This window comes from Lissotriton vulgaris, chromosome 2_1 (genome assembly GCF_964263255.1).
Source record: "Lissotriton vulgaris chromosome 2_1, aLisVul1.2, whole genome shotgun sequence".
NCBI lineage: Eukaryota > Metazoa > Chordata > Amphibia > Caudata > Salamandridae > Lissotriton > Lissotriton vulgaris.
In genome coordinates, this window is record NC_141687.1 from 886980712 (window position 1) to 886999800 (window position 19089).

Here is a 19089-nt window from a genome sequence, read left to right on the forward strand (position 1 = left end):
AAATAGTCTTGTTAAGTGAAGAACAGAGTATGCAAACATATGAATATACCCCAAATCAACTATACTCACTCGAAGACCAAACACACTTATTTGAAACCAGCTCGGAGTTTGGAGCAAGGCACCTGTAAGGTATGAAGACCAGATATTTCAAATGGTGCTTGCGGTTCTTTGGGTTAGCTTGTATGGAGCTACTACCCATCATTCTGTTTATGTTCAGGGTGGCAGAATTGTGCTATCTATGTTGATTTTTTTCTATTATTGGAGTAGGCCAAGTCTTTTTCTTATGTTTTCCAGATTATTATCATTTCATTGGCTTTCCGATTCAGAAAATTTGTGACAATGTTCGCTTTGATTTCCCAAACCCACCATGGGAAACATTCTCTTCCTAAATTGAATGTTACCTTAAGGTTAACACTTTCTAGTTACCACCCTCCTATTAGAAATGTCTAAATCTCAGCCTTGCAAATATGCACACCCGATCTGAAGTCAACATGAGCCCCAAACTAACAACAAACATGGGCCAATCTATTTTAGTCTGCAACGAGGCAGGCAGGAGTAGTCTGTCCCAATAAAATATTAGAAAAGTGCTTCGATGTTTACGAGGGAAAATGTCGACTGCAAAGATATTTCAAAAAAGATATATCTGTTGATCAGAGTTAAACGGAGTCAGGTTAGTCATTCAAGTAGTTTATTTGCATATTGTGTACAAAAAGAGTTAATGACGATCTATGTGTTTATCGTACTTAATTACATTATCATTAAAAGAAACCTCCCAATGTATACCATTGTGAAATGGTTCCACTTCAGCTGGTATCTGGGCCATTCCTTGGAGGTCAGCAGAGGGTGGAGTATGTGTTATGTACATTTGTATTATAAATACCTATTTACTTTCCACCGGTTATTTGTATTCTTCCCTTAAGAGCAGAGGCATCATTTTTGAATTTATCAGAGTTCCTGCAATCTCGCTGTTCCTGTGTCTCGTTCCTGTGGCATAGGAACTGGAATGACAGTGAAGCCTAATCTGCTCTTCTAGGATGATTGGAAAGACCATCTCTCCCTGGGCTGCGTGATCACAGCAGAGGTATCACCACCCTACTTGGGGTGGCTCTACTGTCCCTGATTTTCCTTTTCAGGTTCCCTCTGATAAGGGAGGCAAAACCCAATGCCAGTAAAACAAACAATAGCATCTAAGCGCAGGGAGAACACTGTGTGTCGGGGGCATCGCTTTTTTTGTTTGTTGGGAGTGTTTGTGACTAGCAAAATGACCTCTCAGTGGGCTGAAGCAACATGGTGGCCCACTTGGCATTTGACTCTGACGAAAGTGTATCCACCGCACTGGCTGATTTGTTAAAGCGATCTCTACTAGGGACAGTATGTCACAATATCAAGGGGAAATGCTGTTATAAAATATAGTGGCTTAATAATTACCTAAGTAAGTATTTCTTGTTAAGCATAGATGTACTATTTTTAACTCCACATCCACATAATTTAAAGATATATACATCATCAAGGTACATATATAAGGAGTTTAGTAGGTAAAACGATGCTTTCCTGTATAAATGTACCTTTACAATATTCGTGTAATAGATATTTAAGTCATGGCACTGTTGTAATATGAAGTTGAGATCATTAAATTCTGACAAAACCCTGCCACACAAGTAGATAACCCTAAATACAGCTGGTGTCCCGCCACAGGTGGGCAAAGATCAGGGGCTTTGCTGACCTTGCAGGCCCTGCCATGGTCAAAATCCCTCTATCAGTGAAATGTGACACTCTGTATGCTGATTTATTTTAGCTGACACTAATTGCCGCATTTGAAGGAAGGGAGCTTCTACCGGGCCCCTTGAGTGCTTACCGCCTTTGGACAAGCTGAATTAGGCCAAATTGTGCAAAGAAGGAAAGTAGATGGCTGCTGAAAGAGATCAGCGCAATGAAAAGATATCTATTGTCTGCAAAAGTGTGTAGGTGGTGAAGGCACACAAATGCGAGCATGACAGGAGGGCGAGGTTGTTGGAGCCCGTGTGATTGAAGAGGGTGTGTGCCCTGACAGGTGCTCTTGCATTCTGTGGCTGGCTAGAAGGGGAAAATGGTTAATTTCGTGTAATTGCCCATGGGAATTCCTGCTGCGTTGCGTTTGTTATCGCGGCGTCGCGGGAAGCCGGCGTCAAACCATCCCACCCCTTTAGTTCATTGAGCTTGAAACGTGTCGTTGACGACCACCTTTGCTGTGTCGTTTCTGTGGGCAGGTGATGTAAACACAGGGCTTGTCTTGATAATACAAGCTGCCTGTCAGGCAACCTGTTAACAAATGGCGTCCCTTGAATACAAACGCCTTTTAATGGCCCCTGTGATGGGCGGCTACTAAGCGACTGTCCTGGGTAACAGGAGCATTGGTATTCAAAGACAAAATATTTATGGGTTCGCGGTGGTCCTGGGAGGTGTTGCCTTGAAATTAAGATTCTGTTTCGGTAGGTTTCAGGTGAACGTATGTACACAACACATTTACTCAGTATATAAACAAATGTACGATTCGTCATGGGCGGGGGGGGCTGGGTCTGATGACCTGCAAACTGCGTAAAAATGCTATGTATTTTCATTATGGTCACATTCACCCACCTCTGCTCCCCCAGAATGAATGGATGTTTGTGACCACAGATAATGTACACAACTTTTATGTGGTATAGACAAATAGTCTTCAAATTGCTGTCGTTTGTTTAACCCTTTGGAGGAGGAGGCCAAAGGACACCCAGGTAGGCGCTAGACACAGGTGATAGACGATTCGTCCAAACCCCGCCTGCTTTTCTAGCTCATCAATTATTTTTGAGTCCAATATCGCACATGCCAATCTGTAAACAAGTATGACAGCCACAGTGTGCCGTTTCTGTCACAGGAGAACAGGCATTCCTGTTGCCTGTCCTTTAGGCAAGATGCCTACCTGTTAGGCATCTGTATTTTAAAAGAATTTAGCGTGAATTCTAGTTTTATTAGTGTACACGTTTACCCATGGCCTCGCAAAGGGGATCACCCAAACTGAACTCGAGGCTGACTGTCCGGTACTAGATATATAGGTGCTGCCTCTGAAAGGACGGCGGCTGGGGCAGAGACAGTCTCTCCTCTTGCTCTACCTAAGATGTAACTGATTCCACCTCAGCCCACTTCGGGAACACCACACTGTCGATCACACTCTCCGTTTAACTTTACGCCAGTGGCCCCTGAATGAAAGTCAACAATAGAAGCTTGAATATGGGACTGAATCAGCAATAAGGTAAACCATAATGCCATTATGTAAAGTCTTTGGAGCCACCTACTGAGGGTGGGTCAGATACCATCCTCATTCAACCCATGGACCCTTTTCTGGCACAATTATTGAGGGTACCACCACGATTCAACAACTGGAGGGTTTCGTGAAAAGTAAGAAACTGCATGATAGGAAGTACCCTGTGGCCACAACTCCGTGTCACGTTGGCGAGTGAACACTCGTCGAATAGTGCTGCTTATGAATGTGGATGGGAAGGTGAGCAAGTTACTGGGTGAGAGGGTGACGGAGTGAGTGAAAGGGAGTTTTTCAATGGATACTATAGCATGAATCAACTGGTGGGTGAATGAAAGGGCAGATGAGGGTGAGTGAGTGAGTGAGTGTGCGAGTGAGTCAATGACCACATAAGCAGGATGCCAGTGTTGTGACTTTAAGGCACCTGGAGTCTAACGATGAGCGGTTTCAAGGGATGATCTTGTGTAGGATGTCACAATAGGCCATAAAACACAAGCATATATTTAGTAAAATAACATCCTCAAATGTTATGTTCATTGTAAGCTGCAATATGCCTCGCAATACACAGTGCAGTCCAGTAGGCTCGACCTAAAACGGAAGGGCACAATACAATGAAAACTCATCACCTGTGCATCCTTCCTTGGGTAATTTAAGCTCTATAAGTATACCTCTCGAGCGCTGGTGAAAGTACAAATTAGACGACTGGTGTCCTAATATGACCGCAACTCTAACCTTAGTAACCTAATTCCAAGTGAACATGAAACAGTGTACGCAGAGCTTCCAGGAGCACATCTTCGCCTGCGTGCTTACACAACACAATGAAATAAGCCTATTTTATTTAACATATGCTGATGACCCATATGTCTTTTAAGTATGTATAATATCTGTCTTACTGTATTTCTGATCTACCCACAATTACAGCTGGAGCCCTCGACTCCTCCCCCCAACAAATAGTCAAATTCATCCAGAAAACTGGACTGACAAATAGGTAAATTATTTTGAGAATGAAATTCATCGAGTGTAAATTAGCTTCATATATATTCTTTGTGAGTATCCTGAAAACCTGATCAGATTTTTACCTGAGTGGGGACCATGAGCCCAGCCCAAGGGTCTTTCTGTTTCCTCTGCCTACAGCACTTACTTCCTGCCTCTCGGGCTCATGCAACACCTCACTGACAAGGACCTAGGAACCTGGAACACGTTGTAGGCTTCAACTCAAAATACCCAAAGACCGAGTATTAAACAACGTGCTACAGTAATATTGTAGCAGAAAAATTGACAAGGTAATATGTAGTTAAGTAAAAATTTACTAGATCCATGCACATTGAAGATATATATATTGTCATGCTATGTATATGTATATAGTTAAGCCTAAGTTTACTAGTCTTAACGTCAGATCTATGTACATTGAGGATATCTATATATATGTATGTATATGTATACATATATGTATAAATATTCAAGTTACGTATCTGTGGAGTTAAATATCGTGACTTTATATTTATCTATATGCAAGTAGCTTGTCGATATTTTGGTTGTCGATATTTTTGATACAATATGATTGTACCCAATAGTTAATGCTTGCTGTTGGGTAGCTTACCATAACAGGGGTGTATCAAGTGCTGTTAAGAAGCCAGGACTTGAATCTATATAACTCTGTTGGTAATAGTTTTGCAATATGCAATATGATGGGCAACAATTATTTTATTCAGCGGGATCTGCCTACCAATAAAGTTCTGCCCAGGTAATTTTTAGCTCTACTGCCCAGGCACAGATGTATTTGTTCCGGGCTGGATAAATCATATGCACAAAATGGCATGTCTGATGAATATTAATGAGCTTGGCAGTGCCTTTGTGTCAAACTGCAGTAGCAGAAAAGACTGTGTAGATAGGTTCACTTGGGGCAGTGGAACTACACTGATTGCCTACATGTAACCAGTTCCCACCTTTTGCAAACGCTTCACTTAAAGAGGCAGCCATTAACAACTCCATGGCTACCACAGGAGACTACAACCATTACCGAGAAGGCGCGCTCACTGCACCTTCACTAGTGTCAGACTGTGACAGATAATAGGCCCGGGCACTAAAATAAAAGATGCTGTATAACTGTTTTGCAAGGTATGGAAGGCTGAATGGATTTGAGCTGGCTGCAGGCAATGTTTGTTTTAATATCAGGGAAATCAAAGTAAGAACTGGCCCAGCAGACTTTAAAATGGCCATCAAACAGCCAAAAAACGGTGCCCCACACTGACCTCTCAGACAAGCTCATTGAGGACTGTCTGATTGCCCTGTAGGTCAGTCGGACCATGACCTTCACTCATCCAGCTCCCTCCTTCATCCATGGGTGTGCTACAGATCAGTTCTGTAGACATCTCCATGGGGCTAAAGTTTAGCAAAACCTGGGGTTTGCACATGCAGATCATAAAGCCATACCAGGCCTCATTTCTTCCCCTAGGGCAGTGGTCTTCAAACCTTTTAATGCTGGACCCTCCACCACCACCCAGTAAAGAAATAAAATTCATCGGGCCCGCCTCAGATTTTTCATAATTATTCTATTAAACTGGCAATGTTTAAATAAGTATAGACTTATTTATACACAACATGTTAAAAAAACATTGCAGTAAAATTCTGTTACCTTTTTCCCCAGCTCGGATATAAATGACAAAAAGAAGCTAGTGATGGTACATTACAGAGTGGCCTACTGCTGCTCATTTCTCCCCACCGCTTAAAACAAAGCACTGCTATCAGCACAATGCTTCTTTTGGCCAGAGCATGGCCCGCCCCCCAGCTTGAAGACCCCCATCTCTAGGGGCCTACTCTGCCTTTAGGTTGATACATTGAGTACCATTAAATTGGAACCATGGTAACATATGTTCTTTGTAGAGCTATGAAACTGCCAAAGTGTGGAAGCAAACACCATAAAAAACAAGATGTTATGAAAAGTATTTCTTTTCAACAGGAGAAGGCTCAGTGATCAATATTCATGAAAAGCGTTAACATGGGCGACCTCGCAGAGGCAGGTGAACACCTGAAGCCCCATGTCTGATTCCATGAGTAATGCTGTTGCAAGTGACTGCGTCACAAACACGATGGGTACTCCATACGGCTTAATGCAAGTGCCATAGGATTAAATAATGCAGACAGGAAATCGGCAATGTTTGTGAAGGAGTAACCCATCCGCCAAACTGTAAACAAGCAATCAGAAAAAACACATGCAGATAGGCACGCAGGCCAATATAAGTGAAGCCCTGAGAGATAGGCAGACACAGAGCCAGTAGACAACATATATATTAATAAACAGAGATGTAAACAAACTGACAAATGGGCTGGCATGGGATAGTAGGCAAGCAGTGGGCAGGCAGTAGGCAGAAAGGCAAGCAATACACAGGCAGAGTGAAGGCTAGCAGGAAGGCACAGCAGTAGACAGGCAGGACAACAACCAGCAGACACGCTGAAAAGCAGCATGGTGAATTGACAGCCGGGCAGGCAGAATTAGAAACGTCGGTGGGAGTTAGAAGATTCACAAGCGCAGAAAAGCAGACAGAGTATAAAATACACAGATAATTAGATAAAACGCAAACTTTCAAGTCCTCACAAAAATAAACAATATAGTGATCTTGGAAGGGTTAACCTAGAACAGTCATTGTAGGTCTATGATCATATGTTCACTTTTCTGGTTCAAGAAGGGTTTGCCACTTTATGGTCCACTAAAGATGAGCAATGCAGGGACATAAGGCGACCCTTGCAAGATGCTAACTGTTGACTATGTGAACTAATTCTAGTTAGATTGATTGCACGTAAATGTATGTTGTGTGGCTAATTATCTAGCATGTCTTCTGCTCTCTTCGACATATGATTAAAAGGCCAGCACTAACGTAAATGTCCCATTTTTTTATCTTTTTCATGCCCTCCGTTTAATGTTCACTATTTGTGTAATACTTTTCTGCATAGCTATTATTCTCTTATGTAACAACACATTTCTCCAAATCCACAGAATGGGTGAACCACTTTGCTACTTCAAGCTCTTAGTCTCTTAAGCACTTTAAGATAATGTTAGGTGCAAACAGGAAATGTGCAACATATTTTTTCTCCTAGATCTTAAGATGCAATGACTGGGATGCTATTTTAAAACTAGTAAATCTATCTGAAAGACATTGAAGACAAAAAAACATAATGCCTCCATGCAGCGTCAGCACATCATATTGTTTTGTGATTTTTACTGGCTGAAGCATCTCCACGCCTCGTGCAGTTGAGCTTTACTAACACACCTTCTGCTGCACAGAAATTTGCTTCTGGCAATCATAGTTTCGACCGCAAAACCACAAGGAGGAGGCCCTTACATTAACCCTTTGTTAGCCGCTCAGTACGCTTATCACGTTGTTGCGTGATGATTCCTCGCCGACATTAATATCCGCTGATTTATCTGGTGTTTAGTGATCGCTTTGCACATTCCAAATAGTTTACAGACACGATTTGCATCTAATTATAATGTAATTGCTATGAGTTGTCGCTCAGTATACGTCATAACTTAGGGTGGCTGAGTCAGCAGTGCAATTGTCAGGTCATTTAGGTTCTTGAAGGCTTGCATCCCATTGGGCGGAACTCTGAGAGCATCAGTAATCTTCTTACAGAGTAGTTACTGCAAAGCGGCCTTTATATCTGCCCACATTTCATAATTTACGGATAAGTCTGCACATTTAATTTAATATTATTAGGTTAATAATACTTAATCCATCACACCTGAGCTTGGAATGTAGAGAAAAGTGTCCGTCTGTACAGATAAGTGCGATGCAGGATCCTGAAAAGTATCACTGCGTACAGAGAAGTGCTGATTTCTCCCCCTTATATAGTATCACATTCTTAGAATGAATGCAGCAAAACCTTTTGTAGACCAAGACTGCGCTACAGAGGTGCGCCGATGTTACCCCACAGAAAGTAACACAGCCTGAGAGAAAAGTGCTGATTCAATGCATCGAAAAACAATCTATTGCTGCAGAGAATTGCTGATACCGTCCCATGAGTAGATCAATGGTCTTACAGAGACCAGTGCTGTTAAAATCCTTTGAAGAGAAACACATCCACACAGGGAAGACAGGGGAAGTCCCTTGTAGAGCAGAGAGATTCTGACACTTCTCCATGAAAGTATTGATAACTACGGGCCCAATCCCTTGAAACATAACGCTGCGGTACACAGCACTTCTAAAATATTCAATGAAAAGTATTATGTACCTTGGAGGACACAGTGCTACTGAGAAGTTCTGCTACCATCCCTTGAACATGCTTACAGTCCTACAGCGGAAAGCAGGTGTTCTCAAATTAAAAGTATTATGGCCCTGTAGGCATACTACTTTCATATTGTGAAATCAGGTTTTTTCAATTTTAAATGTAGAAGGAGGGGCTGCATGTCTTTAATATAAATATACTACTGGGCCACACTTCCAGCTTTGCTTTGGAGGTTAACCTGACATCTGCCACAAAGCCCTTCTCACTATATTGGGCATGGTTTGTTCATGGAAAGCCTCCATAGGCCAAACCAACCCCGCATGGAGTCTCGTCCTAGATTAGGCAAAACAGATCCCCGTCCATGGGCAAATCAGAGAAGAGCAACAACCTGTCACTGAGCAAAGTGGCCAGGTCCATGGTAAACAATTACTATATAGAATCGTATAACGTATACTATACACTTGATCCCAGAAGCATTCATTAAGGTTCTGATGAATAAATGACAACAAGTAGATAATAAGTACACACATTGGTCATGTCTGGACAAGAATGACTTTAAGTTAAAAGTTGCTTGGACTTAGCATCGTTATATATATGAGTGGTCACCAAATGCCAATGGTAGGTCCGCGTACCATTGAGAAATACAGCCGACCCATTATGTAATGTTGGGTGTTCCCCAGCAGAATCTTCCTCTGACAGGAAAATACCACCAGAGAGACACTCAGCCACTAATCACTTGCAGATATTGGTGAGCATGACGGTATGTGAATGGTGTTGCCTCAATTGTCTTCATCATCCTGTATGGTGAAAGGACACATAAATGCTGCCACCTCATGAGGGGACACCATAAGGTCCCCCTCGCTAGATGCAGATATTTCCAGTGACACTCATGTACAGCAGCTGGCAGAAATAGATAGGCAGATAGGAAAGGGTAGGCTCTGTCCTTTTCCCACCCACCCATGGTGGATGGCGATTATTTTATGTACTCTCCCTCTTCCACATGCAGTAATGTACAAGTTAAGTGTAAAACCAAATCACGCGGCACAAAGTAGTTTGCACACAGAGATTTTGAACTCATTGCTATGTTTTATAAGCACCTAAATCCTACCTACATTCAGGATATGGCAATTCACTTTAGCGTTCTATGCTCTTGTACAGAAGGCTAGGCCTTGTTCCCTATTCTGGTCAAGGGTGTAGGCTAGGGTTAAAAATATATATTTAAGCGGTGGTCAACGTAGTGGGTGAGACAACCTCTTAAATTTCTTTTTATGACCCTACTTAAATGTAGAAAGGCAGAAGTGACCAAAGATTGGAATTTTCAACTATTTTGTCTGATAAGTACTCTCCATGACTCCCAATATCATGTAGGCTGGAAGCACTATCTCCTTAAATATATACATTTATTTATTTGAGTATTTTTGTACAGCACCTCAATTTCACCCGAAAGCCACTTCAAAATGTTCATAAAATAGTTTGCATCTCTGGGATGATGCATTATATAATGTGTTTCCCTTGTATCAGTAATGCATGTTTTTGATTAAGGCACTTTCAGGGTCATTTGTACCCTAGAGAGCTTCCCGCGATCCTGCCAGGTCACTTGTGGCCATGGCCTCCACTCTGGTCATAGAAGACAATCTGCCCTATTTAGAGATCTCCGTCTGTCTGTGGAAATCTCTAAGCCTTCAGAGCAACTGCTCTTTTTTGGTTACATTTGTACGGTATTAATACCTACACAAACATAAGCATGGAGGTTTCTCCCTGCGCCTGGGGGCCATTGAGCGATGTCCCAGAGCAAGACCTCCTTGTGTCATGGGCACAGAAATCTATTGATGGTCACCCTGCTATAAATAGGCCAGGCCGACTGTCACTATGACCTGAAGGCTCTTTGACCAATGGCCCGACAGGTGAAAAGTTTCTCGTAGCAGAGCCAGCTGAGGCTCCATCATCAAAAAGCCTGCAGTTCCCCCACCTCTAAAATGGGCAAGGGGGGACAATTCATTTGGGGTAGGGGTGGTGTTGCGGCAATGCAACGGATTTACAGCAATGCTGGCGCCCTGCCGACCTCTAAATAATCTGCTTTATGTCCATGTAGGCACTTCTATGCCAGTCATCTTTACGGTTTGTAGATAAGGTTTGCTTGGATATTCAAGAAGGTGAAGTTAGTAGCGAGGTGAATCTTAAGGTAAGAGTTGTGTTTAATGTAGGGTTGAGGTGAGGATTAGTAAAGGTCATTGAATTGATTTTTCATCAGTAAGGGTCTATTGTTGTTAAGGGATGTTTATTATTGTATTTCTCCATTATTGCAGAATATGTTTTCAGTCAGTTTTGGTTTAAAGTTTGATGATCCTTTGTCTTGGGTGGGTTCATAAATTTCATCATCTTCTCCATGTACTGCTGTAGAACCTTTTTTCATGCTCCTGCTACATGGCCAATCAACATACAAAGCATGTAATTCCCTTTCACAATAGTGGAATTTCAGAAAACCAATCTTTGGGGTAATTGAAAAGACCTCATATGCAGAACATCACACACCCTTTGACTACTGGTGAGATCACTGGAAATGACATCATGTGATATTTTATCCCTGTGATGGGAACTACAGTTTTATATGACTTTGTGACAGTCTGAATGCTGCAGTACACTGGTAGACAGGGACTGATGACAGACACTAACACAGAACTACTTCAACATAGAGAAACGTAAAGAAAAGCTTACTTAAAAAAAATATTTTGATTCGTAAAACCACAGTAGTCGCAGAGTAGTTAACAAGTTTTCCATTGTGTTGTAGCATTTATTTAGCACTTCAACCCCTTCTGGAGCTCCTAAAGTGTCAATAGCAGCAATAAGTAGGATGCAATTTGTACTATGAACTATCTCTAAATAAGTCCACCACCTTTCGCAAGACTGTTGGAGACAAAATAATTCACCAGGCATGGCAATTCCTTTAGAAAATCACTGAAAAGGCCTAGAGCCTGATTTAGTGTTCAGCGGACATAGGGCATCTGCCAAAAAGGGGGGATGTCCTGTTTGGCTTACTTAAAGTGCGCCTAGATGTGTATATACTGTAAATAGGGCGTAAGAATATCCGCCTGATGCCTACGGCTGCCAAACTCTAATCAGGCCCTTGGTTGCTTCAGAAGTGGTCACACTTTGTTCTTCATCTGCCTGCAGTAACTATAAGCTTTGCACTAACAGCTATGCCAAGCCCATGTTTCCCTCAAGACAAGGCATTGAGACACCCATGAAAATGTGACTATACAGACGATATGGGGTCTGAGGACCAGCTGAGGGGAAGAGAGGCGGTCTGACACAGCAACCCTCTTTTAAGAAGAGAAAAAGAAGGTGAATCTTGGATATCTGTCACTCCTGCCACAAGAAGCATGACTGGGGCTACATATAGGGTATTGTAGGCCGCTGCCTTATGGTACCACCACAAAAGGCCTCAAGAGGGCACCAGATCACGAAAAATGGTCTCATAAAGGCTGTGATGTAAAAGGAATTGGAGCTTAGAAATGTCAAATCATTGCACCAGAGCTGACCGCAAGAATTAACTGGAACAAAACCAGTAACTAAGAAATAGTAAACTCTGTCACTCTGAGCCAAACGATTGACATGACGAGCAAACAAAGACACCACAGATTCATCACCTATCACACTACAGTGCAGATAAGAATAGAGGGTGCAAGCACTCACCAAACAACAAGTGCATTGGTTTCTAAAAAGCGCAGACTGGCCCTGACTCTAGGAAAACTAGCGCATTACGTAGCAGGCCAGTGGCTGTAAATGTCAACTGCATGTCATACTTGCCGGCATGCACCTGCCTCTGACACAGCCGTAGTTGACTCCAATGGTGTTGCACTTACTGGAAAATCGACTAGTTATGCCTACTGGCCTCTTACTAAGGGCTGTGTTGTGCAAAGGTGTGGGCGAGTACCACCAGTGCTACTACACTGAACCAACACATCAACCAATGGAATGGTCCTTTTTTGTGGAATTACTCGCCACAATGAGGCAGACTGTTATTTGCAGGCCTACTGGAATTAGGAAAGTTTTTGGCTGCAAAAACGGAATATTGATTTTCCTCTATTACATAATGTACCATCTGCGGCAGTCTGCAGATTTTAACAAAAAAACTGTCATTTCCTTCCCAAAATGTTCATTGGTCATCTTTCCGTTTCTTGTGCGGTGTCTTGAGTGTTAAACTGGTGCTAATGAGGTGAAACCTTTTCCCAGAACACGTAAACTTGTATAACAATGGTAAAATAATGAAGTAATACTGTCACAGTTTTTTTTAAATACGCCACATAACGTGGCTTTTCTTGCTGCATAATTTAGTCAGCGCTGAACCTGGCCCTCCCCTGCCGCATAACTACTATGGCCCTTGTTATTTCATTGGCGGCGAGAGGCAGTGAAGATTCGTTCCTCTGGCCTCTCTTTGCTGCCTCATGTTTCCCTGTCGAAGTGGCCTTTTGTGTGCGGGTGCGCTGAGCTTTTTAAGGTAAATGTGCCTGAAATGCATTGCTTTCATGGCAATCATGTTGGGCTTGTTGGACGAAATGAACTCGCGCGTGCTTTTTAAAGTCAACCTCCACAGCATAAGGTGGGTTCTTAAGCGCACCATTCAGCGCATTAAACGGCGAAGCGGCAAATTAACTCCAAAAACAGTGCACAAGTCGCCCTCGCCATCTTGGTTCGACAGGTCGGGCCCGCCACAATGACGTAATGATCAAAAGCCGGATTTAAACCCTGGGTTTGGTAAGGGTTGACGTTTGAGGTGTATCCGAAAGTGTTCTGATAGCAATCGCTTGCAAGCCTGGTCCTGCTGAGAGATTATCTCTGGGCGCGTTTTCAGTAAACTCGCGACGACCCATCGCGGTGTTTGTCTCTCTGCTGTTTTTAGGGTGGGCCTCCTCTCTAAATCTGTGCTGATTACCCTTTCATACAAAGCGGTTACATTACTAGCGCCTAATCAGCCCCAGTTCCCAAGCGCCGCGCCCTCTGGAGCTGAAAATCTTCGACTCGAAATTTGTGGAAATCTGACAACTGTGTGGCCGGCAATTAGGGCCTTTAAAGCTCGACCTGTTCTCGCCTCTGGCAGTAACGCCAGCTCTTAGGGCCGCAGGGCCTTTTTTACTTAATAAAAGAGGCTTACATAACCACAAACGTGTTAGCGTTCTGGTGAAGTGACCAAAAGTAGACACGCAGAGCTTTAAAAAACTATAAAAAATAGTCATGAAAATAATGAACAAGGCAATATTAGTGTAGGTCTTAAAAGATGAACCCTGCTGTCTACATTCGCTTTATATGTAATAATAACTGATTGTTTATACAGCTCTTTTTCTGCTGATTCTAGGCGCTGTACTTAATGAGTTAGTATTGCTCTTTTAAATTACATGTATTTTTCCAACCCCTGAAGGGTGGAAGGCTTTTATCTGATTCGATGTTGTGACTTGCAAATAATGCAGGTCAGCGGCGAGCGCTCAACTCTTTGTCCAATACTGCAGGGTTTTTGAGGTAAGAGAAAAGCAGAATAAATGGGACATGTCATCTGGTCGAAAAGGAATAGTCCAATCACAGTCAGAGGAAAGAATTTTGGCAGTGAGACTAGTCACGTCACGGAATAAGCTCCGCCCAGATGCAGCGCCAGCAGTTTCTGGCAATATGTATAAGGGCAAGTAAACAAACTTCTTAGAGAGGCGCAGCATTTATTGTTATTTATCAATGTACATGGCCCTTTTTTGTTTGTTAATACTACACGAACTAAAACCAGGACTGATATCATCCTGTTCTTTGTTATCGACTGGTATTCATTGAGTTTCACACTAGACAGAGATAAATAATGTATATTTGCCATATATTAACTTGTAGATAGCTCCCTGCACTCTTTGGCCTCCTCGATGGGAGTGTATTGGACTGAGCACTAAATTGAGAGATTTCGTAGGAGGCTTCTGGTGTAAGGAAGAGTTAATCAACTCTCTGAAATTCTTCCAGGGCTGTAGCTAGCTAGAGTGCAGTAGGTGCAGTCACACCGGGGTCAGGGTTGTGAGAGGGGCACTGCCCCCAATGTGTCTGCTTTTTACTACCAAGCTGGGGCTGCCGGCCGTTTTCACCCTTGTTGCTGCCACTGATTTCTCCACAGGCCTCTTTAACCGAGAGAGGGAATCTCCATCTCCTGGCAGCTGCATATGAAAGTCTCCCGCCTGCTGGGCTGCGGTAAATAGTGCCAGCCCCCCGCCTGCTGGTGCCTGTTCCGTAGGCGCCTACCTTGGCGGATCGCCCCCTGCACCCTGCATGTGTGTCGGGTCATCCACCCTCCGAACAAAACAGACTCTGAGAGCTGAATAGGAACATCTCCTGCCTGCTGGGCGTCCCAGCCCCTCGCCCCCTCCTCCGCCGCCTGCTCGTGTCTGTTCTGTGGATGCCTACACTGGCAGCTCGCCCCCTGCAGCCCTGGGTCAATCGCCCTCAGGCACAAAGTGCGCTCTGCCCTCCTTGGCGCTGCGTGCACAAAGGGCGCCCGCTGTGACTCCATCATCTGCAGCTGACCCAGGATGGACTTCAGGGGTTACCAGGGGTTCCCACATGTCACAACGTGACACTGCTGGCTATGACAGGCAGTGAAAAGGAAACCTAGCACGTGACGGCGGTGACGGGATATTTGCAGGGAGGGAGGCAGCATACACATGACGTCATCTGTTTACCCACAACCTGCCCCGTGAAAGGGTCCATCGCAGCCTCTAACAAGCGGATGCACATTGGAGGCTGACAATGGTGGGGCAGTGTGATGGATGCGTGATGGCTTCTGCTGTAAGCTGCACACATGATAGGCACTTTGGAAACTCACGAGGGTTCAATGTGCATGAAATGCCCCTAGGGTATTTCTAAATACTCTGTGCACATGGCATGTGCAGTAGACACTGCTGTAGGCACATTTACTACTACTAGAGACCCCGCCCCTCTTGTAGGCGCATTGGACGCTGCTAGTTGCCCTTTACCCATGATATGCACATTAGACACCTCTGTATGCTTTGTACACGAGATATGCACATTGTCACCTCGACATACCTACGACGGGCAGCGGCCCTGAAGGCTGAGCAGGGCAGGGGTGCAATACTAAACATAGAAGTGCCCCCATGGGGCAGTAAATGAGAGCGTTCAGGCAGAAATCCAGAACAAAGACAGCTTCTGTATAAAATCAGTGCCATTTGGAGCGGGGGTCCTTCAACCACCACCTCTCTCAATACTGTTTAACAATCACAAATAGTTTGATTTGCAGCTGACAGCCCTTAAAATGAGCACACCCGATGGGTGGCTGACACAAGAAGTGTCAATAATTTGGCCGACCAGAGAATAACATTGTGTCCCTAAGGGCCTAGTTTAAGACGCATTAATGACCGTCTCCCCAATAATAAAATACAACAAAACGAGCTTCCGGTGTTTCGTGATTCAGTGAAATGTCACATGTGCATGGTTCACGTTTGTGTCACACACGAAGAGTCCGTCAGCAGTCGTGCATGCCACCTCTCACTGAGCTCTGCGATAAGCAGGGAAGCGTGGATTAAGCATTGATAAATCATACAAGCGTTTCACTAACTTGTAACACAACACTGGGAGTTTAAAGGGTTTAAAACAGAGCAACGCCTCTGCCGGTCCATCCACAAGGGAAGGGTGCTTCCTGGTGTGACACGTTCCCATGAGGACATCCTCGCGCGCCTCCCTGGAAGTTTGCTCTAGTGGTGGTAATCGGGGCAGAGTGCTCGGGGGAGCACAGTTGAATGCCTGTCTCCTCTAAGTGCAGGAGGGAGCAGGTGCCCCCACCCCCGCCTGTGTGGAAACCACAGCCCACATCAGAGCCTGTCACACGCGAGGCACAGCGGAGGAGCCGCACTCCATATATGGTAACCGGAAGCTTGCACTACCGCAGCATCCCGAGGTGGCGCATGTGTGATGTGTGTACAATCTATTGCACTGAGAGGGTGCTCACTAAGCGCACTGCATGGGGTATTAACTATGTAACACCGGCGACATAGTGACATGAAAAGACCTACACATGACATGTGGGTACAATCAGGTGCATTGAGAGGAGACCTAGTCAAGTCACTGCCGTGCACTGCGTATGAGATGCATGTGTGTACCTGCACCCTCGAAAAGAGGGTACGGTCCACCACAGGCACACAGACATACACAAATCAAGTGCACACAGTGACAACTATCTTGTAAGTGAGTACATGCACACACTCTAAATATGAAAAATGCACCCGGTGGTAAAACTGCGCAATGGATATAATCACTGACAGGCAGGCACACCTATGAAATATGTATGCAGTTCATTGCACAGTGTGTGCATGTTACATATGAGTTGTGTGTGCAGGCGGAGACCGCAATACACAAAAAAAATAATACTTGACAATGTCTGCTAAAAGTCCATCAGGCCCAGCTCCAAATTCCAAAGCTATACACATTTGTACAGCGCATACTACAATCGGAAAGGTCTCTAAGCGCTAAAAACCAATTCAGTGTCACTCAATTTATTGTAACCGAAGGAAGGAAGAATGTGTCGGTGTTTGAACCTCTGAATCTGAACCCCAAATCTCTGCAGCTGGTGCTCTGATCCACTAAGGTACTCAAAGCATGCACTAAATTACATTTCATGAAATGCTCCTAACTGCAAAACATACAAAATGGATGTATTCACTTTTATTTTGGCGGATCCGCTCTGTGTGTGACCCGAGAGTAGATGACAAACGACACCAAAACTCTGGCGAGTAAATACAGTTTGCTCCTAAATGGGAGGCAGCAGCCCGTAGCCCGAGGTGTGAGGGTGGATTCCTGAACCTAGTATTCGGTGTCAGCACGAGGCATGTGGGGACACGAGCCCTGAACATGCCTTCACAAGCGAGCGCTGCGAGCCGGTGATGCAGGCTCAGAGGCACTCGGCAGGTGCACTGTGCTCAGCAGGTGCCCCGACCTGCACGTGCTCCAACTACACGTCTCAGAATCAGGTAGATTTGCCGAAATCAGTGACACTTTAATGTGCGGCCCTGGCAGCTTTGGGCAGAGACTTTAAACGAACCATTAGCAGCCATTGGATAGAAATATCATTCATTAAAACAATTAAAAAGACGTACAATATTTTTCTATTTAAAAAAAAAACATATTTGTGACTATTTTTTTCAAACTCTTCCTAGCGATGCTTTGAGCACAGAAAGCAGGATCAAAAGCCATTTCTGAGCGTGAGAGTGCGAACTTCCGGTAACGGTATGTTTTGTGCGTATGTAGTAATAATACATATCAAATGTGTATCTTCAAATGCATACACTGACTTGGCTTAGTATATTTTCACTTTTATATATTTTATGTATGTGTTTTCCTTCACTGTCTAGGAAATATATGTAAGAATGCGAAACAATTCGAGCATGATCTGGGGAGGTAAGCGGATAGAAGTGCGCAGGGGGATGCTTATCGGCGCTAAGCAAACCATTCATGCACTTAAGTAAATAATAATATACGCTCACGTGTGTGTATAAAAGTATAGGTGCGTGTGTGTGTGTAAGGTCAGATAAAATACACACGTCCTAGAATAAATAAATATGTACACGTAAACATACACAATAAACACACGCATTATAGTTTACACGTTAGTACGTCACATTAATGAATGTAATAAATGATTTCTGTCTCTCTTATATATATATATATATATATATATATATATATATATATATATATATATATATATATATATATATATACACACATATTTTTCTTTTTTTCACATACAAAGCCTTCTACCTAGGCAGCCAAGGCTGCGTATGTCAAACAGCGCGCGGCGAAGGCCAGTCCCCAATGAAAGCACACGTGCAGCCAGCACAGACAGGCCAGTACTTACTCGAGGTCGTTGGACATGTTCCCCGGCATTCCCAGGCTGTGACCGGCTCAGTGCAGTGTCTTCTCTCGTCTGCTCCTGCTCCGCACAGACAGCGGCCGCTCAGGCTGCTGTGCAGGTATTCTGCTGACAGGTGGCTTCCCTGCAGAGCGCCCTCTGATTGGCTGAGGCGACAGGTGCCGCGAGACAGGTACACCTCGGCAGGTGCAGCCTTTAACCCTGCGTGCGCCGCCGGCCGGGCTTAGGGGAGGGGGCGAGAGGTGAGGGAGAAGAGGAGGAGGCACTTTCTTATTAAAAAGAGGTAGCTGTGTGCCTTGAGACACGAGCGCGGTTGGGAGGTGGAAGTCGAATTACTGAACAAGAGCCGTCTTGTTCAGGTTTCGAGTTGCATAATCATAATACTCCAGGTTTTTACCTATTTATTGGACTGGAATGAAACATGACAAGGTGGCGCAGCCAATACGTTTTCAAAATTCCACAGCGCTCTTCCTTGTCTCCCATCTCATCTTACTTACCCAAATTCATTCCTTCCATCCATCCATCCATCCATCCTTCCTTCCTTCCTTCCTTCCTTCCTTCCTTCCTTCCTTCCTTCCTTCCTTCCTTCCTTCCTTCCTTCCTTCCTTCCTTCCTTCCTTCCTTCCTTCCTTCCTTCCTTCCTTCCTTCCTTCCTTCCTTCCTTCCTTCCTTCCTTCCTTCCTTCCTTCCT

General features: G+C 44.1%; 1 protein-coding gene across 2 annotated transcripts in view; it reads right to left on the reverse strand.

The window, feature by feature from the left end:
• Nucleotides 1-18540, reverse strand: part of GRHL3 (grainyhead like transcription factor 3) — a 68750-nt gene extending 50210 nt beyond the window's left edge. For both annotated transcript variants that reach the window (XM_086956422.1, XM_086956421.1), the window contains exon 1: nucleotides 18384-18540. In XM_086956422.1, the coding sequence (XP_086812548.1) occupies nucleotides 18384-18412 (29 nt within the window). In that variant the 5' untranslated portion in view covers nucleotides 18413-18540. The remainder of the gene's footprint in view (nucleotides 1-18383) is intronic.
• Between the last annotated feature and the right edge of the window lie 549 nt (nucleotides 18541-19089).